The sequence below is a fragment of the Sturnus vulgaris genome, chromosome 19 (assembly GCF_052056855.1).
Source record: "Sturnus vulgaris isolate bStuVul1 chromosome 19, bStuVul1.hap1, whole genome shotgun sequence".
In the NCBI taxonomy this organism is placed as follows: domain Eukaryota; kingdom Metazoa; phylum Chordata; class Aves; order Passeriformes; family Sturnidae; genus Sturnus; species Sturnus vulgaris.
The window spans coordinates 10,262,816-10,283,489 of record NC_142261.1 but is presented as its reverse complement, the minus strand read 5'-3'; the positions used below and the strand labels follow the sequence as shown (position 1 = coordinate 10,283,489).

General features: G+C 46.3%; 2 protein-coding genes across 2 annotated transcripts in view; one reads left to right on the top strand and one right to left on the bottom strand.

Moving 5' to 3' along the window:
- Positions 1-150: 150 nt before the first annotated feature.
- On the top strand, positions 151-14,845 carry RAB35 (RAB35, member RAS oncogene family). Its single transcript, XM_014894614.2, has 6 exons — positions 151-293; positions 3,895-3,945; positions 4,697-4,820; positions 11,419-11,543; positions 11,632-11,756; positions 12,268-14,845. Exons 1-6 carry the CDS (start codon positions 242-244, stop codon positions 12,394-12,396), a joined length of 606 nt encoding a protein of 201 aa, XP_014750100.2. The 5' UTR covers positions 151-241; the 3' UTR covers positions 12,397-14,845.
- Positions 14,846-15,678: 833 nt separating this feature from the next.
- Positions 15,679-20,674, bottom strand: part of BICDL1 (BICD family like cargo adaptor 1) — a 47,800-nt gene continuing 42,804 nt past the window's right edge. The window contains exon 10 of the mRNA XM_088176045.1: positions 15,679-19,864. Coding sequence (XP_088032171.1) covers positions 19,664-19,864 — 201 coding nt within the window. The 3' untranslated portion in view covers positions 15,679-19,663. The remainder of the gene's footprint in view (positions 19,865-20,674) is intronic.

Sequence of the window (20,674 nt, the reverse complement as noted above, 5' to 3'; positions counted from 1 at the left end):
GCGCGCAGGCGCGGGCGCGCGAGGGCGCGGCCCTTCATCCCGCGCAGCCGCGGCGCGGGGCGGGGCGGGACCGGCGCATGCGCGGCGGCGCAGCTGGCGGCCCCTGGCGGCGGCCCCGCGCATGCGCGGCGGCGGCCCCGCTGTCAGTTCCGGCTGTTTGTCCGGGAAGTGGCTCCGGCCGGAGCCGCCGCCGCCCCCCGCCCCCCCCGCCCGCTCCGCCGCCCGCGGCCGCGCCCCGGCCATGGCCCGGGACTACGACCACCTCTTCAAGCTGCTCATCATCGGCGACAGCGGTGAGCGCGGGCGGCACGGCGCGGGGGCGTGGGTAGGCCGCTGGCGGGGTGGCCGCCCCTCGGGTCGTGAGGGGCTGGAGTGCGGCGGCGGGGCCGGGGCGGCCGGCGCGGGGGAGTCGGGGAGGGGCGGCCTCCTCCGCCCGGGGCACTCACGGCGTTGTGTGCAGGTGCCGCGGCGCGGGGCTGAGCCGGGACCCCGCGCTCTGTGTGAATGGCGGGGCGCGTTCGCTTGGGCTGCGGGAGGTTTTATCTGATAAACCTGCGGAACTGGCTACCACAGGATATTATGGTAAATAGCTTGTCTGGGTTTGGGAACAGGCAGATTAGACACGTAGAAGTCAGGACAGCACCGGCAGTGCTGCTGGCATCAACCTTGGCGAGCGCATGTTTTGACGGCGCCCACTAATCTGTTGCTGGGATGAGGAGGGAATTCCCTTCCCCTGTGACAGGCAGTGAAGGGATCGATGGGAAGGGCTGGCTGCCCTAAGGACTATTGTTTCTAGTGTGGCAGCTCGTACGTTTTAACAGTCATTATTACCTTAATTATTCCTTCAGACTTTTCCTGTGCTTCAGCCTGAAGTCTCAATTCTAGAGTTCCTTTTTTTTTTCAAATAAATCCTGGAAGAGCTGATAGCTTTGTATGTTTCTCTTTACAGTATAAGATGCAAATACCTAAAAACAGGAGATAAAGGCGTAGTTTGACTTTTTTTGAAAATAGACCTTTAAATACTTCTGCAGCAGCCTCAAGAAACTTCTGGAGGGCTGAGCGTGTGAATCGAGCCAGTGTCTGGTGCTTTGGTCTGGGAACATAGGGATTGGGACTGGGAAGATTGCTGCCGTCGATGCAGCTCGATGTTGGTAGCACTCCAGCAGCTTATAGTTGAATTTCCATAAACTGGAGAAGGGTGCATCCACCCTCTTCTTTTAACAGAGGTGTGGTCCGTGGGGCGGCAGGTCCCGGCATGCAGCGAGGCACAGCTCTTGGATGAAAGAGTAATGTTGCACGATCTTGGCAGTTGTCACCTTCAGAAGCTTTCGTTTCATGTAGAAAATGTTTTATTCTACGCTAAACTGTGTCTGCGTGAAGGGCTCTAAGGAGGGAGACAGGACAACAGCTTCAGAGCAGCTTAAACCCCAGGCAGTTCTGGGAGTCTGGATTATTACAACCAAATGCTGTATTCTGAGTAGAGCAGTAACTCTGCTGCTTACTGATGAGTTCCAAAACTGTTCAGGCAAGATAAACAGGATGGTGAAAACTCTGAGGAAGACTTCTCATTTTAAACAATTAAATAAATTTTCTTAGCTCAGTCTTGAGCAAAATGCCTATAGTGTATCCAGTGAAAGGAGTGTTGTGAGAATTGCCAGCCTGCCTGTGGTTTACTGCTGTAATTAAATCTCACTATGTAGTTTGACTATTGATTTTTCTTTGGTTTTGTTTTTGCTAACCTCAACAGGAAGGCTTTTTCTCTGCTTTCACAAAACAGTTTGCTATCCTTGTTTATTGACATTTTTTCCCTGCAATAGGAAGTGGACTGTTACTGGATAGGATACTTCTGTCTCGTCTGCTTTCCCCTGTATGCAAATCTGTCAAGAGGGTAGTAGGTTTGTGTGTTTTTAGAACAGGTCATCTTCAAAAGCTGCTGGTGATTTCAGCTGTGCCAGATATTTAAAAATAATACAGATGATCTGAGCTTTGCTTTTGCTTCTTTAATTCATTCTACCGTTCAGTAAGATATGGGTCTTAGAATCTTGTCTGGCACTGAAATTTGTTTTTAATTTTAACTGTGCAAAGTCAATAGGCCTTTTTTTGGGTTTTGTTTCATTTTACTGTCTTCAACAAACTGAGGGCTCTGCGAGCCTTTTCCTCAGATCTTCAAACAGCTCTGTGTGGGAAGTGTGGGGTCACCAAGAGTGTGGTTTCTCTACGCGTGAACAGTGTGGGTCAGGCAGTGTTTGTTTAGTGAGATCATTGTCACTGGGAGCACGGAGAACTTCGGAGTTCGGGAGGTTTCTTCTCTCTGGAAGCTGCCAGCGTGCTGGGAGCTGTGCAGCTTGTGCAGTGGAGGGCAGTGTGACAGAGCAGTGTCATGTGCAGCTCTGCAGCATCGCCCAGGGCTGGCTGAGCTCGGAGATGCTGCTGTGGTGTGACAGGTCCGTGGGTTCCGGCACCTTCTTGCCTTTCACTGAGCTGAAGGCCGAGGCTGCTTGGCCAAGAAGCACAGCACTTTCTGCTGAAACATTCTTGTTTTCTCTTAGTTTCTTATTTTTTCTTAGTTGACCTGTATTTGCAGAGCATTAACTCTTGCTAAATAACCAGTCCTCTGTTAAAGTAAAGGAACTGTTCTGCTACCTTTTTTGAGCTCAGAGGTATTGATTATATGAATACTGTATCTTTGTATTTTTTAGTTCCTTTCCTCTTTTCCTCCTTAGCTTGGTAGCAGTGAGAAAGGAGCATGGCTTCTCCAGATGGCTGATGATTTGTGAACTCTTTGCAAATAAGATCTGGCTTACTGTAATCATGCAGATTTTTAGGTTGGTTTTTATTTTTTGTTGGTAGCTGTTGTCACATGCCAGCAGCTGAGAACTGGAGTTCTGCATTGCCTTTGCATAGGTCTTCTATTAAGAAGAACTTGCAAGTTATACATCATCAGAATTATTACCTTGAATAACTTCTACCTTGAATTTCCTATTCATGCCAAAGCAGATTTATTTTGGGGAGGAAGGGTCATTAATAGCAAAGATGTTATGCAGACATAACAACATGGAGGCATTTGGATACCCAGATTCCCTTGGGTGGGTGTGCAGGAATGAGTTTCTTGCAGTTCTTGTCTGTAGCACTGTGAAAAATGCTTCCCTGCAACAGGGTGTGATCAGGGTGCAAACCATCATGAAGTGCTGCTCAGAGCATTTAGAGGAATGTTTCGTGGAACATTTCGGCAACAGGGACAGCATCAGAAAGGTGTGTGTCCTTCGTGTTAGATGTGGAACGAGGCTGGTTTTGGATGGCAATGCAGGACAGTGATCCCCAATTCCTGTTTGGTTGAGGCTTCTTTTAGACTGTGGCCATGCTAATGTGAGCTCTGTAGTACCGAGCCCTGGTGTGATTGTCAGAGCAGCCCAGATTCCACACAGAGCGGTAGGCAGTGGTGTCACTGACGTCACCGTGATGTGCAAGTGGAATTCAACAGAGTGCTGAATTCAGAGCAGTGTTCTGAGCACTTGTTAATTCACAGGACATGCTCAGCTTTGACTCTTTCCCTAGCAGATATAAGCCTACTGATTATAAACTTGCTTTTAGTTGTTATTCTTCTCTGACCTCTTGAACTGCCCACAGTTCAGAAGCTGCTGTTGGAGGCATTGCTGAGGGCTGAAGGAGGGAAGGCACACGTCCCCCCTCCCTGCGCTGCTGCCAGAAGCATCCTGAGTCTTGGGATGACTGTGCTTGGTCAAATCTCCAAGGAGAGGGTGGAGATGAGCAGTCAAAAGTGGATGGTACTAAATGATGTGCTAATTTTTATGCAATGGATGAGTAAAACACTGCTATGTTCCCTGACCCCCAGGATGACTGTATTGAAAGATTTGCTGTGTTTGTTTGTCGTAGGTGTGGGCAAGAGCAGTTTGCTGTTGCGTTTTGCAGATAATACCTTCTCAGGTGAGTGGTTTGTTTCCTTCAGTAAGTGAAATGCTCTAGGTTTGCTCCAGTGCTGCTGGTTTGTAAGGAATCTGTGTTTGCACACTGATAGCTCTGCTGGGAATACATCATGCTTTTAACTTTGCATCTCTTGGTATAAGCCTAAGGGCCATCCTGTCTGATCTTCACTGGCAGCTGAAAGTCCCTGAGTATTGAAATATTGAGGTGGTTCCAGAAACAGCTTAGGTGGTTTAGGTTATGCTGTACTCTCTGCAGACTTCCTATTAGCCATTTGGGATTTAGATTGATTGAGTATTGTGGTAAACCACTTACATTTGTGATATTACCAATTTATTGGGAGGAAACTCTTAGAACAGACTGTATTCAAAGTAAGTGTCTGCACAAGCATTTAAAGCAAAGTGTTGTCTCAAAACTTTCACAAGTGAAATGCTCTCATAGTTACTGTCTATTTTTTGGATGTTTGCATACTCTTGATCACTGGGATAGAAAAATAGTAATTTATTTTGTAACACTGAGATTTTAGTTTTAAAGGTGACATGGGAGAAGTGGTTTTATGGCTAGCAAGAAGCTGTTAGCTACAGATAAAAATATGCAGATCAGCATTTTATAAAGCATTTTAAACAGTAAGCAGATATGGGGAACCTTGTTCTCCTGTCCTGAGAGCTGCTGCCAAGTAGTGTTCAAGAAGTGTGCTTTGGAAATCCAAAGTAAACAAGACTTAGGTTCTCACTTACCCACGCTCTCCCTGCAGGCAGCTACATTACCACCATTGGAGTGGATTTTAAAATCCGGACAGTTGAGATCAATGGAGAGAAGGTGAAACTCCAGATCTGGGACACAGCTGGCCAGGAACGCTTCCGGACTATTACATCAACGTGAGTAACACCAGGCTTTTTGCTGTGTACCTGTGGGTCTGGGTTTCCCCAGGCTTGGGGTTTAGATCCTTAAGTGTTGCAGTTCATTAAGTAATGATAACTGTGTGGTCTGTACAGCGAAACTTCTCTCAGCTGTGTCAGAACTGACCATGGTGGTGATGTTCTGGCAAGGTTTGGAATTGGAATTTCAGAGTTCCTCACCCTTCTATGCATTTCTGTGGTGGTTTTGTATTATTCCTCTGCTGCTGGTTTCCAAATGGTAGAACTGGAGTTACTGGACTGTGTATAGTACACGGTTTGTCTCTGTGCCTGTCCAAGTTCATCCTCTCATTGAATGCACCGCAGAAGCACAGAGTGCAAACCCTCTGTCAGTGTCATATAACTAATGAACAGCTTGGAGATTGAAAAGTAGGATTTCTGATCCCTGGTTTTCCTGTAGGACAAATGCTTTAGCAGCTATCTTTGTTGGAGTTCTACTCAAGCAGACGCCCACATGATATTAACCTTTTCCTTGGTTGGAATTCAGATTCGAACTCATTGTCCTTTTGAATAGAGTGTGCAGAGCTTTTCCTGTTCCTGAAGAAACCACACCTAGAACTGCGGTGGTGGGAACTAAGAATAAAATGTGTTTGTAAACTGATTGCAGTAAAGGTGGACTGCTCACAGGGGAGGGGGGGAAGAGGGAAAAGTGCACTTGGAAATGGAACTTTTGTTTCCTTGAGTTTTAACCAAAATAGTTCTTGAAAGATACACGTGTTTCACTTGGTCTTTCATGACCCACTTCTCCTTTGGCTCTTATCTGAGAGCATTTTCAGTTGATGGATTGATTAGTTTACTCAGACCTGAAAATAATGAGATCGGTTACATCTGTGTTATGTCTAAAGCACTAGAAATGGCAAAGTTGAACGTGATGTGTGCACCGCCCCTTTCCTCTGCACTGCTATACGGATATCACTGGGTTACTTCCATTGTTTCTTTAGTGTTCAGCTTGAAAAAAACCTCGGTTGCCTCTTGTAGGGTTCCTGTGTGTGTGACATCACTTCTTGTTTGAGGGCTGCAGGCAGCTTTGGGAAGGAAGTGGTGAGGGGGAGGCAGCCGTGCAGTGCTGGGCCCCGTCAGCTGTGACAGGCGGGTCGGGTACTGCTGAGTCAGCAAATGAGCCTTCCTGTTTGCAGATTCCCCGACGCGACTCGGGGCTCGGGAATGAGCCTCGGGTCGTGGGGCTGATGCCAGCTAGCTTAGGAAGCCATGGTGTATCCAGCACTGGGGGAATACCAGCAAAGGAGGATTCCTTCTGTCATCAGGAATTGCTGCGGATCAGACTTTGCACAGTGTTTTATGTAAATGCTTTTCTTGATTAACATTTAAAATAGATAAACTATAAAATGGTTTGAGGCATTTGTGCCATGACCTGTTGGAACTCTGCTGCTCCTTCCTTTTGCATTGCTTTTTACCCAAGTGAGGCATATTTTACTTTGAGGAGAAGCTAATATTTTGGAGTTTCTGCCTTAGCTCTGGTAGTTACAGAGTCTTCCATGAGCAGAGAAAAAGATCTGCATTTTTTGCAGTTCTGTGCAAAGAAGCTCATACGTCCAAGTGCATGTGAAGTGTTGAGGAAAATGGTTATAGTGGGTTATATGGTATATATAATGGTATAGCTGCTTATAGTGGGATGAGGGCTCCTCGTGCTAGGTTGGTTGGCTGTGCCTGTCTAGTGTTTCTAATCAGATCACCTATAAAACCAGGTGATAACAAGAGTTAAATTTTAGAAATGGTTCTGTCTGGCTCGTTTTTGTTGTTTTTTTTTTTAATTTATTGGCAAAGTAATACTGTAACTGATTTATTTATCCTAAACTGACTGATAAATCAAGTAACCTTGCTTGTTCTTACAAAATGGCTTGGCTATCAGATCATGGGTGGAGTGTGAGTGCCCTGTCAACAGAATGTAGTAGTCTGCCTAGTCTTTGACTAGATTGAGGTTTAGACTGCAGTTAAGAATATAAAAGGTGTTCCTTCAGTATTACAGTAGGTCAGGGAGTCCCTTTACAGTGAAAGGCAGAGTTCAGATTGATGTTGAGCCAAGCCTGGCAAGCAAGCCTGAAATGAGAGCCCATCTGGTAATTACAGTAATAGGTTGGTACTGCTGCTTTGTGGACTTAGAACTGCAAAATGGTAGAGGTGGTAGGAAGTTAATAGTGGAAAAATAGGAAACATTAAAAGGTTGTACTAGTTTGATTTCATGTGGTTGATTTACAGTCAAAAGCTGAAAAGCAGAATAAAACTGTTAAGGAACAGAAATCAAGTTGTCTAGAGTATTCTACAGAAGCTTTAGAAAATGAAACTAAATCAGAATTTCAGACTAACTAGGAAGTATAAAGGCAGCTGGTTTTATTGTCTGTTAAGTGTGGAAATACTGGGATAGCTGGTGCCTTCTGGGAGGAGAGGCTGATCTGTGTGAATTTGGTTGCCATGGAATGTCATCCAAATTAAATTTGATTTAAATTCACCAGGGATTTAGCATGCCAGGACGCAGCTGTATTAGCAGGAATACTTAAAATGCATGAACAGCCAGTCCCTGTACTTGATTTCCTCTTGTAGACAGGACTACTTTGTCCTGATTCAGGACTGTGGTTTTAGGATTCAAGCTTTGCATAATAGTTGTCAGATGCCAGCTCAAGATGAATAGTGATAGCAGAGGGACCTTCTGCCATGGTTTCCTGTGGAATGGCATGTTTGAGAGAGAGATAAGATCTTTGAGATGATAGAATTGCTGTGTCTTGTAAAGCAGATAGAATTAAAAGGCTAGTAGTTAAAAGACGGGTCTGACTGACAATAGATGTGCTTCCAAGAACTTGAAAGAAAGATGAGTATGAAACCAGATTGTTAGAATCTCTGGAAATGGTTAGAATTCTGGATGAATGAAAAAATGAAGGAAATGTGTGCTACAAAGTACTGAAGTATGAATAAAGAAGCTGGATTAAACCAGTGACCTGTCTTTCACATTTGGCAGCTACATGTTTTCCTGAAAAAAACAACACATAGTGTCTCTCTTAAATCTGCCTTAGCCCCTGCTGTGCTCCATGAAACTGGTTGTTAAAAGTCCAGATGTTAATATTGGGAAGCAATTGCTAGAGGGAGTATGAGAACTTTCTCATTGTTTTCTTGCAGTAGGGAATGCCCCAACGAGTGGCAAATGTTCCCTTGTGTTTCCCAAGGCTGTGTTCAGGGATGTGACGGGGGGGATGCACGTGGCTGAAGGACATGTTGAGTTTGGGTAACCCCCAATTTCATTCTAGTGATAGAACAAGCAATAAGGTGTTTATTTCAACTTAAATGTTGGCTTTCTTAAGCCTTTTCCACATCTAAGCTAAATGTAAAACCTCTAGGTCTAGGGAACTCTTCCAGCTATATTGTTGGCTACTACCAAGAATCCAAGGACCTACACAGGTCAGATTTGGTTGTCTTTCACCTCAGGAGGATACTTTCATAGATGCTCTTAACATGAATAACTGGTCTAGAACATTTTTTTCTGTATTTCATGAAGCTATTTGCACCAGCAGATGCTGGCTTTGGGGGTTTGCAGAGTACATGGCAGAGCCCCCCACCACACAGAGGACAGCTCGCATAAGTCTGTGACTGAGAGGCTCAGGTCGAGGACTTCAGGTCCCTTCTGCTCTCATTTCTGTGGTCTCCATTTCCCCAAAAATGTGGATGGGAGGGAGATAAGACATTCTTTCCCTTGTGTCAAAGTCTTAACTACCTCTTGGTTGCCAAAAGCACAAAATTTACACCTACTCCTCCCTGAATGCCAAAAGCCCCATCTGTTCTCTACTCGCCAAAGCCCACAGCCTGTTATAAAAGCAATTCTGCACTGCATCATTCTGGAAGTTGAAGTATGGGATAGGATAAATCAGATTTTGTTTTCTAGTACTGTCCTGCATTTGGGGTTGGAGAAGCTTCGCTGTACTTGTTAAGCTGAAAATGTTATCTAGGTTGCAGAGCCGTATCTAACAACTGACAGAAAATGGCATGACCAGCTTCTTGAGAAAAAAAAAAGTGTGCTATGGGACTTGAGTTAGAGAATAACAGGTAGTCGTGGTCTTATCTCTCAGGCTTATCTCTCTCAGTAATGACAGCCAATAGAGAAAATGACATTTTAGTGCAGACGAGGGGTTGGCAACCTTTCTAGAACGATGTGCCAGACAATTTTCTCCTCCAAAAATAGAAGCGGTAGATGGCACTCAGCAGGAGTCAAGGGTTGCTGTCTTGCACAAAGGAAGCTATTTCTGCTGAGGTGGTTGGCAATATCAGTGGCAGGAGCGCCAAGCTCCTGCAGGGAGCCTCTCCCAGGTGGTCTCTGCTGCAGGGTCCAGCCCACAGCCCATCCCAGGAGCAAAATCCGACGGTGCTGGCGATGTGTCAGGAGTGGGATCGCGCAGGCTGCCGGTTTTCCACTCCCCGACATCACATGCTTGGCTTAGAAGAAAATGTAGGTGCGTGGGCAAGGTAGAGCAGCAGGATGCTCTGTTGGGCCCCTGGCTGGGCTGCCAGGGATGCCAGGCTGGGCTCGGTGTGCACAGCACAACAAGCAGCTCTGCGTAGGTGCAGCTGAAGCACCGCGCTTCTCCAGGGGATGAGCCTTGTCTGGGCAAATGCAGTGCTCAGTGCTGGGGAGGAAGTGTCGGTCAGCCTGAGGGCTGCTGAATTAAAAGACTATTAGGTGATGATATGGGAGAGCTTGAGGATAATGGGTTTATTGTTGAGCTGTGGAGAAATCCAGCGTGTTGGTAGGACTGGGGATCTTTCCCTTTCTGACGTTACCACACAAAACAGTGCGCAGGCCATGCTAGTGTCAGGAGAGGATGGGTTATTTTTGCAACATGTGGATTCAGGCCATGCAGTATTTTTCCCTCTAAAGGATCTAAGTTAGGAATAAAGTTGAGTTGTAATCAAGTAAAGCACAAATGCAGTGCTGTAGCAAGTTTTGAAGTTGTTGAAAGAACTGACTGCGAATGGACTAGAACGTTTGAAAGTGCAGGATTTCTTATGAGCTGGGAATAAGAAATTCTTACCTGAGTTAGTTCTTGCCAAGGGAAGCAAATGTACAGCATAAATCAGTGGTAAAACATGGCATGGGAGAAGTATTTGAGTGTCTTCTGCAAGTGCCCAGACAGGCAGGAGGAGCAGACTGTTCTGGTGCTGCAGAGCATCATGGAGGAGCAGTGATCCCCAGCACTGATGAGGAAAGGAAGGAGTGTGACTCTGGGCGTGATCTGTGCCTCTCTGCAAGTCTGGTGGTGTATAAAGGCAGGCGGCTTCTCTTGTAGAAGGATGAGGCTGGAGGTGAGAAGAGACAGTGACTTGTTTAAGCACTTCAGTAGCAAAGTGAGCTGAAGCTTTGAGATCTTCTCAAAGGTGTGTTTGGGTTAGATCCAAAGGCTTTGAAGTTCAAAGGTGTGTTTGGTGAGTTGGTGGAATCAAAGAGGAGCAGAATGGTCACAGTGGACATGTCTGAAGTGCAGTGGATGTACTGCAAGAAGTGCTTGTGATAAGACAGCAAGGTCTAGGAATGCTGTCACAATTTAAGGGAAAATCCTCAATTTTGTACGCTGGTTTCTTGAATTCGTTTTATTAAAAATTTTAATATTGATCAGAAGAAAGAAAAGAGGATGAAAGGAAAAGAATAAAGCTACACAAAATATAAAAAATGGATCCTGATGAAGACCTCACTGTTAACTGTTTCCTGTTTCAATTACTTTTCATTTTTTGGGTCACAGCTGCCTAATTTGCAATAGGGAATGTACCTGGTAGCCTTGTGATTGTGGCTGAAAATTGAGAAGGTAGATCTTGGTGTTTTTTTATTTAGCATTTTCATGGTGCACATAACTGTCTTCAGTAGCTTCATGCAGGTGATAATGTTGGAACCTGAATTCAGATATTTTTCTTGCATATCAGACTTGTGCATCATCTTTTAAAGGTGCTGTTTGCCCAATACTAATGGGAATAAACTGAAATAAAGCTTATTTTTAATGGCTAAAGGTAGCAGAGTGTATTGAGTGCACATATGGAGTCGATCTGTTGAGTAGGAAGGTGTGATCAGAACACAGTGGCTCAACAAGACAGAAATTTCTGAGAGCTTGAAAGAACTGTAACTGAAGGTTGAGTATATTTGGAGATCTGCTGAAATTTTAGTCTGTAGGTGATCGTTCACAGATAACAGAATCTTGATGTGGCTTACACATCCCCTGGGTTCACATCACAGCCAGTTCTGAGGATGTGCTGGGGTCATTGCCTTTGGTCCTGTAGCTGGAAGACAGCGTTCATCTTTGAAGGTCTTGACAACCTGAACAAGGAAGATTTTAGAAGCCTTTGGACTTGGGAACACATTTGTGTAGAGTGAATGAGGAGGGAGCTCTGTAGCTTTGGAGGAACAGCCTGGGATCAAGCTGTTATAAAAGAGCTACATGAGTCTCAGTGGAAAGAAAATGGGGGCACATGATTACCATGACTTGAGGATTTGTTGTGAATCCTGTAGAAGCTCAGTGGAAGAGAAGGTGATAGCTTGAGTTAACATTTGCTGTCCTGTTGTGCCCCACAGGTATTACAGAGGAACACACGGGGTCATTGTTGTCTACGACGTAACGAGCGCAGAATCTTTTGTGAATGTAAAACGGTGGTTGCATGAAATTAATCAAAACTGTGATGATGTCTGCAGGATACTAGGTGGGTAATTAGGGAGGTACAGCATCTCATTTAGTGAGCTGGCCTGCTGAAATACCAAACTTACTTTTATTCTCTTTCCTTTTTTTAGTGGGCAATAAGAATGATGACCCAGACCGAAAAGTGGTAGAAACAGAAGATGCCTATAAATTTGCTGGGCAGATGGAGATCCAATTGTTTGAGACCAGCGCCAAAGAAAATATTAATGTGGAAGAGGTAATATAATATTCAGAAGAATAGAGGTATAATGATTTGGGGATAATGGTGTGGGAAGAGATAAAAATTCCATTCTTCCCATTGAGAAAGAGGAAGTGTTTGTACAAGTTGCAAGTAGTAGGTAAAATGTCAAAAAGAGATATTCAGCTGTTTTTGGAAGAGTTGGGGAACAAAATGAAGATTTTCAGCAGCTTCACAGTGCTCACGTATTAGGCAGGAAAGACTTGAGAATGCTGGTAGAAGGTGGGACTGCCTAGGCTTCACTCCTGGCCACAGCTGCCAAACTGTCCTGGTTTTATTTACTGGTTTGGAAAAGGGATAGAAGTACTGTTTAGTTTGGGAGTGGGCTGGGAAAAGGTATTGGATTTCCACTTGGGCCACAGTGGGTTGGGGAAGGTCTCTGAAGCATTACTGGAACATACAGGAAAGGGGAATGGCTTCCAAGGAGCAGCACCCCACAGGAGCCAGCCCGAGTTCTGGGCTGGTCTGAGTGTGCTTGTTTCTCTTGCAGATGTTTAATTGCATTACAGAGCTTGTCCTGCGAGCAAAGAAAGAAAACTTAGCAAAGCAGCAACAGCAGCAACAGAACGATGTGGTGAAGCTAACGAAGAACAGTAAAAGGAAGAAGCGGTGCTGCTAATGGCCCTTCCCTGCTGCAGAGACTCTGCTCTCAGACAGATCAGCCCCTCCAGCTAGACTCGGGCAATTCCACTGGGGCAGGCTTTGGGAGGACTTCCTCAGTTTTGTGCCGTTATTTAAAGATTATTTTTTCTCCATGTTTTCTATCAAGAGGCGCTGGCACCTTACCACTGCAGTGCCAAGAAGGTATGGGATGGAATCTTGCCCCCCTCTCCTCCCCTGCTCATTCCAGTGCGCCTTGTAGACAAGAAGGACGTTGCCTACCAAGTGGACTAATTAACCCAAGAGTTTGTATATAATGTATATTGCTTTAACCAGCCTCGCCTCCCTGTTGTTGCTTTGGCTTCTGCCTTCTTAATGTCAACCAATCATGGACTGCAGAGTTCATCTTTTTAAAGAAAAAGTTTAAAAGTTCTTAATTTGAGTTGGCCCCAGGCTGGCAGTGACTGCTTCCTGGGGCCTCCAGCTGCATTTCTGTTGGGCTCCAGGCTGGCAACTGGTGCCCCTGGGCTCCCTGGCTTCTCCTGGAGTCCCAGGCTTTTCCTGGGGCTCAGGCTGTGCTTTTCTAGGTACCAGGATTGCAGGTGTCGCTGCTGGAGCCTGGGGTTTCATTTCACCAGCCCCTGGGCTGGCAGCTGGAGCTGCTTCTGGGGCCTGGAATTTCAGCTTGCCATCATCCAGATTTGTGGCTGGATCCTTGGGTTTCACCTCCTTGTGCTGCAGCCCAGCTGTACCTGTGCTCTCCTGTAGTTTGTATCAAGATACTGGAAAACAAACTGACCTGCAGAAGTGGGATTTGTTTGGATAAAACCTTTTTTTGTTAAAGCAAAGTTTAACAACTTTGACCTCTGCTTCTGGTTCTGCCAGTGTCCTAAGTGAGGGTCCATTTCTTTTGAGAAGAACAAAAAAAATCATGTGATTCTGCCAAAAACCCCAAACTTCTCCTTGTTGCCCTGTCCACAAATAGGCAATCTGAACTTGAATGTGAATTTTGGTGGCAAAGCTTTTGTTTTTGAGAGAGAAAAGGCATGGAAAAAAATCCAGCTCTTCTTATTGATGTCTGAATATGAAAGCTGCAGGATCATTCCCAGGATTCTTTTAGGAAGGAGGACTGCTGTTTAATGCAAAGAAATGGAAAGCTTGCTTGCTTGGGTTATGTGGTGGTGAAGGATCACACTTGGAAACAAACTGGGCTTGCTGTGCTCAGCAACATTTTCCTGGCCCTCATCAGCCTTTCTGGGAAAACAAGGGCTCACTTCCCCAGCCTGAATAGTTGTAGTTAAAGGTGGAGAGTGTATGTGTGTGTAACTAAATATGAAATGTCTGGGCTGAAAGGACATGCTCAGCAACTGAATTCTTGCCTAAATAATATTAAAAAATAATTTTACCTTAAAAGGCATGGAGGGTATGACTTCCTTTAAGGCCTTGATGGTGGACATACTCCATGTGCCAATAAGAGGCCCTATGGAATTAGTTTGGTAGGATGTGATTCACCCATGTCCATGAGTTTGGAACCAGCCCACTTCCCTCCCTTCCTCACCCTTTCCCCAGGAGAGGCTAAATTTTAGTCACTTGTTTTGCCTGCATTTTTTTAGATTTTCAGGTTGTGGTAAGAGCCCTGATGATACAATCACATCACAATCAATCACTTTAAAGACTTTTTCCGAAGTGCAAACAATGAATGTGTAACACGTGGGGTTTTAATGGGTTCAGGTGCTGGGGATGTGTATCCAGCTGCCTTCACCCCCCTCTCTTCACATATCCTGCATTGGTAACCCAAGAGTTGGAGTGAGCTGGGATCATTGTGAGACTTGAGTGGCTGTGGAAAGTGGTGGCTTAGGTCACACCAGTCCATCCTGTCTGCTCTCCATGTGGAATGTGCTGGGAGGAGCTGGGCCAGTCCCTGGAGCTGTGCTGTGGGAGGGGAGCTGTCCTGGGGGGGTTCCCCCTGCAGATTGAGGGGCCCAGCTGTGTTACTTTGGGAATCTTGTTGGTAGCTGTGTGCAGATCTAGGAGGGAGTAACTTCATATAGGCAGAAGTAAAGAACATGTCTGAATTTACTGGAAATGATGCAATAAAATGAGGAAATGGTGCACCCAAGCCTGGAGTGTTCTCTTATATGGAAAAATTGGTCCTCTTTGAGTCCAGATTTTTGTGGCCGTGGTTGGAATTCTGTCAATCCAGGTCCAGCTTCCTGGCTTCAAGTGGGAATTTCTTTTTCTTTTTCCCCAGAGCTGGCTGTAGAGGAACAGTTACCTCTGCTCTTGCCATCACTGTTCAATTGGAGGGGGTGGGGACTGTGTCTCTAGTGGTGCTGATGTGAAGTTTCCTAAATGTTGAGCAATGGAATGTCTAACTGGTTTGCTAGGATTATTTCTGTAATGAAAGTTTCTAATTATGCTTTTTAAATAATTTTAAAAACTAAAAATAAAGGTTACAAGCTGCCAAATCTTTTTTTGAGGCTCTGTTTCCTCTGCTGTCCACCACCTGGAGGTGGAGGGTGGCAAGCCAGGGGTGAGCTCTGCTGCTGTGTGTAAAGGGTTATTTCCTGAGAGAGGATATTAAAAAACCATAATTAATGCTTTCAGATGTTTAGTTGCTGTTTTAGTTTGAATGAAATAGCAAGATGGAACGAGTAACTTATTTCTGTGTGAAGTGAGATGCCTGTGATTGTGCTGTAATCTTTTGTCATTCTGCTCAACAAAAAGTATTGAGTGAGCCTTGAAAGCTCCTCCTCCCGAAGTGACTCTGAAAAGCAGCTGGAGTCTCTCCTCACTTTCCCAGGAAATTAATGTGTGTTTAATGAATCTGTGCAGGAATTGCAGCCGTGGCTGTGCCCTCAGCATCCCCTTGCCCTGCCCAGGCTGCTCCTGGAAGGTGCCTCTGCTCTGTCTGTCCCTTCTGGGAGGAGGAGGAGGTGGAGGGGACTCCTGGGGACGTGTGGATGGTCTGAGCTGCTGCCAGCTGCGGGTGTGTCCCGTCTGTGTTTGCTCTAAACTCCCAGTTTGAGTCTGCCTCCATTCCAGGGCCAGTGAAGGACACAAATGGCTGGAAGGTGGGATGATTTACCCACCTGTACATTTTCCTGTGCACCAAGAGATACAAATGTTGAAAATGTTTTTGCCCTGGCCCCTTCTCTCCTAAGCACACGCAGGGGCTTTACCTGGCTGAATTTTATGGGATGATGCAGCACCAAAGATGCTGTTGGATGTTAAATGACAATTCAAAAAATGAGTTTGTTTTGCAGCTGAGCACATTGAAGTGGTGAAAGCTGAGACAGTATTCTAGAAATGTTCTGTTTTATTCTGAAGAGAACTATTTACAAAAGAAGTAGAGCATTGTTTTTACTAAAAATATGCCTTTATAGATTTTTATAATATGTATCTTATAAAAACCATACATTTATTTACATGACTGCTACATACAAAAATTACAGCACTGTGGTATATGTACATATCTATAGGTACATTCTTTCTGCTTGTCCCTGCTGTGTGCTTTTTCCCTCTCAATCCAAGGGAATCATTGCTGCAGCACCCAGACACTTCCTTTCTTGGCTTTTTGGTTCAAACAATCTTGCTTTTTATAGCCGAGTGGGGAGCAGAGAGTTTGCCTGATGGAGAGGCATATCTGGAATTTACCATTCTAAGTAGGACAAGTGCATGTGGCCCTGCCTGCAGCCTCACTTCCTGCTCTCTGTGCAAAATGACTGTTGTCAGTAACTTCGATTACTGTTCATCTCCATGGCAAGTTGCTGATCTAAGTTTGTATGAAGATAAAGTGCTAGTGACTTGCCTTTCATTTACATTTGTTCCTTGTGTACAGTTGCTTCCCTTGCAGAGTTTAGGAAGGGGAGACTGATCCCTTTTCCCTCAGGCTGGCATAACAAACATTTGTCCAAACAGTCACCTGTTACCTGTGGGAAAGTCCTTTGTAACCTTAATCTCAGCAGGCATCTCTTCTCTGTGCAATATTTGAACAGTGACTGTGCAGCACTACTGTTTTATTTACCATGATCTCAAAAGCAAGGCTGAAGGGTGTGTTTAGAGCTGCTGATCCCACTCCTTAAATCTCCTTTGGGATCCTGAGTACCTGCTGGATTAATGTGCTTCCTCCATCTCATCCCCTGGAGCCGATGTTTCCTTTACACCATGTGTGTCCTGCAGGAGTCAAGTACCACAAGTGAAGTGTCTTCCAACCAGCACTGCAAGGCTGATTCCAGGCTCCTGGCCATGACAGGATGGAGGTGAGTGTGTTAGTGACAGCACAGGGTGAAGTAGTCGGGACCTTGTTAAAACACAACGTGACAAATGGGTGTGAAGGACTGCACAGGTGAGGTTTTCCAAGACAGAAGACAAAACCTAGCTGCTGTGTTAAGGCAGTTTCTGTTCCTGTGGAGTAGCAGCTCAGCACAAGGAGGTCTCCTTTGGTGTGTTGTCCAGTTCATTACACCCAGTTCTCTTGTATCTCTGGGTTTAGTAGTGCAACTAAGTCTTTAGGGTGAAGGGGCTTGTTTGAAGAAACCATACCCAACTGGCACCTTAGAACATGCTGATTTTCCCTTTGCAATCTCTTCCATCACTCTCGTTAAATAAATAAAATTGCAATGGGATTAAGGATTCTCCTTAAATGAAGAGATGTACTGTGCCTACCCTTGCAACTGAATGAGTCACTTTCCTCAACAAACATAGCAGAAGGCACCTTTCTTCATCTCAGTACTGCATCTTCATGGCCTTAAGGCCCTTGCCTTAGGATCGCATCCATCCATTCATCCTCACTGGGGTAGAGTCCCACACAACTGCTGGGCATGTGGCTTCAAGAGAGTTGTGGAGTCTGAGAAATGACAACTGACAGCAGAAGAAAGGTCCCTGAGGACCAGGATGTTCACGTGGCTCTCCTGTGAAAGAGCTTCGTTTTCAGTGTTCACAGATGTCACTGTGTCACAGGTGTCACTGGCATCCACGCAGCCACGCCTCATTTTGCAGGTATCAAAGGTTGGGGAAATGCATGTGGGTGTGACTGAGTCCTGGCAGCAGGAGATGCTGAGCTTGTGCCTCGTGTCCCTGCCCTGTGCAGAGTCACAGTACAGGCAGGATGGGAGGATGAGGACTGAGAGCAGGCACTGCACTGCAGCCCTTCCCCTTGCTTGCACAAGTGGCTACAAGCAGATACTCAACAGCTGAGCATTGCCTAGAAAGGAGAGGCCAAGGTTCACTTTCCTTTCCTGCCTGTGAGGCTCCTGACTCCTTTCCCCACAAACATCAAGCTGCATTGGTGGGGCTTTGCCCAAGTATTTCCTGAAGCAGGCTCTGCAATGCACAGTTCATTGCTTTCCTGTAGATGGGTTTTACCACTTAGCTCTTCACTATCATTGCCAATCTCAGAGCACTCTGCTCCTTGCAACCCAGAGCTGCCTTAGTGCAAGATGATTTCATACCAGTGTGCTGGTTTCATGCTAACAAGGAAATAGGGGAATGCTCAAATCTTTGTAGGCAGAAAATATATTTGTACTGAGGTATAATGGATGTTCAATCCCACAGGTAAGCTGAATAATACTAAAACCCAAGCCACCAGCCTCTTACCTGCTGCTTAGGAGGTGTTTGGTACCTCCTCTAGCAAGAAGCTTGTTCCTGTAAGCAGCGAGCAGAGACAGCAGCTCCCTGTGGGATGGTGTGTTAGCACCGAAGTTGCAGAGCAGGGCAGAGCTGAAGGTGCACCCAGCTCTGTCTGCTGTGGGACAGTGTAGGTGGTGGCCTCTTTAAAGCAGCAGGAAACAAACTGGGGCCCGTGGGTATCATGAGCTGGGAGAATGTGTGAAAATTGCATGACAGCAGCAGGACATCTCTGAACTGAGCCTGGTGCTCCTCACTGGCTTATGATGGTAGACTGATAAAACAGAAGAGCTGTAAAGTGCCCATCCAGTGCAGAGGGAAGATCCCTACTTGAGTATTGCAGGATTTCCAGCACTGCTGTGTGCATACACCAAAAAAGCCCCGTTCCTTCTTGTTGATCAAGTCGTGCAAAGCAGGCTCTGGTCATCTTTGATCAAAAGGACCTTTGGCTACCTGCTCACCAAAGGGCTGAGTAGCAACTGACCCACAGGCAGGGACAAATACTCCTTTCTGTCAGGCCATAGCCAATGTTACTGCATAGGGCAGAGTAACCTGCAGGCTTTCCAGAGCTTTGTAGACACCCTGATAGCCTTTGGCTTCAGTGAAGGCAGATGCCAGTGTGCTTTCTGAGGATCCAGTCTGCCAACCCAGTGTCAAAGACTGACTGACATCATTGGGAGGAGGCTTTCAGTGAATTATTAGTTAGGCTTTTGGGGGCCTATCCAGGTAAAAGGACGGTTTTCTTACTCTGTTTGGGAGATGTGTATGGCTTTGGGGAGAGGTGTGTGACTTGCTGAAGCTCCCAAACTACTTTTGGCCATTGGAGGAACAGCAGGTGCCCCAGGACTGAACATGCACAACTTTTATCCAGTCTGTAACCTGTTGTAGATGGTCAGTCTCCTGGGGAGAAATCTGTGTAGCTACAGCCTGCAACTCTTACCTCTGTAATAGGAGAGAGAGCAGGAGAGGACAGTGACACCACTCATCTGTGCCCTGCCCTGAGCTGCCAGGAGCCTGGATCCCAGCGAGGGTGAACAGCCACACAGAGCTCCAGGGGAGATGGTGCCCAGGCAGGATCTGCAGCGAGGGCTCAACTTCCACCACGGAGAAAGCTACATTTGTCAAAACATGGGAATGCTGGGGCCAGAGTGACTCCAGTTTCAGTGGGATGGATGAAGGATGTCACAGCTGCCAGGGTGGTACAAATGGCTCCCTTCTGTCCTCTTGTATTCAGCCCTCTTCTTCCCCCTGGGCTTGCTGTGACAGCAGTTCTCAATCCCCTGCACTGCTCTGTCTTGGGGCTGCTTATTTCCTTCTCCAGCATAAGAATGCTTTTAAGACAATCAGAGTATTCTTCACAGCAGAAACTGGACTGTGTCAAAGCGCCTAAAATATACCCTGAAGTTTATCACTTCACTTATAGAATAAGAAAAGTTTCTTTCTACTAGAATCACATTGTCAATCTGCAAATCTCCAATTCATGTAAACATTTGGTTCAGACCAGGTGCGGTGTAAATAGTGCAGAGTCTCAAAGGTTAACTCCTTTGCCCCCTTCTTTTTTACTCAGTGGATCAGACTTGGGTCCATCAGCAAGCTGGGCAGCTGCCCCACTTCCTATCTCGAAGCAGGAATTGTTGGAGAGCTTTCTCTTTTCCCAATTAATTTTTCTTGAAGAAGGAGAAGAGACGGTTTCCTTCGGCCCCGACGGGCTCGTCCCCCTGCTGCTCCGGCCTGAGGGCGGGGGAGGGCCTGGCACTCCGCTTGGCGCCGGAGCCACTGGAGAAGGAATAAGCAAGCTGGCTCCATTCCTTCGGGTGTTTGTCCATCAGCTGCTGGTCAATGACCCTGTGCATGTCATCCTGCAGCAGAGGGAGAGGACAGGGCGTTAGTGGCAGCTGATGCTCAAAGGGAGCTCGAGGGGGGCGGCTGAAATGGGTGTGAAACGTGCAGTGATGAGATGGAACAGGGATGGCGGGACAGGGACAGGTCTGTGTCCCCACCCGACAGCAGGCTCAGCTGTGCCCGCTGCCGTGAGGCTTTCCAGGGACTGAGGAAGATCAATCACACAACTCTGAGGGATAAATTGCTCAGGTGGTCTTGCACAGGAGCTCTGTGCTGGCTTGGGACTCCGTGCCACCCCTAAGCTGTGCTTCTCTGCTGTCTGCAGCTTGCAGATATCCCCTCTGGGGGAGAAATAATTAAGGACAAATGCAGCAGAGAGCAAAGGCCAGAAGCAGGACGGAGGTCTGTGCTGAGCAGGTCTGTGTGCACACCAAGTGGACAGGCAGGGGTGGCAGAGCTGCTGCATGGCCACTGTCACTGGGGCTGCTTTGGGGAAGGTGCTGAGGGGCTGGGGCAGGTGTGGGCCCACCAGATCCCTCCTGGGCTTTGCACCAGGCTCACCAAACAGAGCTGAGCTGGTCTCTTAGACGCCCTCCTTCCCCTGGAGCCAGCATAGCAGTGGGAGCTCTGACTTGACAGCTCAACATGAATTGTGGCTTTTCAGATGTACCAGAAACGCTCTGGTTCTATCCATGTTTGCACCACAGTGAAGCTGCTTTATACAAAATAATTACCCAGTTCTGTTGCCACTAATGATGTGCTAACATGTCCCTTGAAAACCTGGCTATAAATTTTATATATCTTAAACTTTCAGATGCATTGTTTCT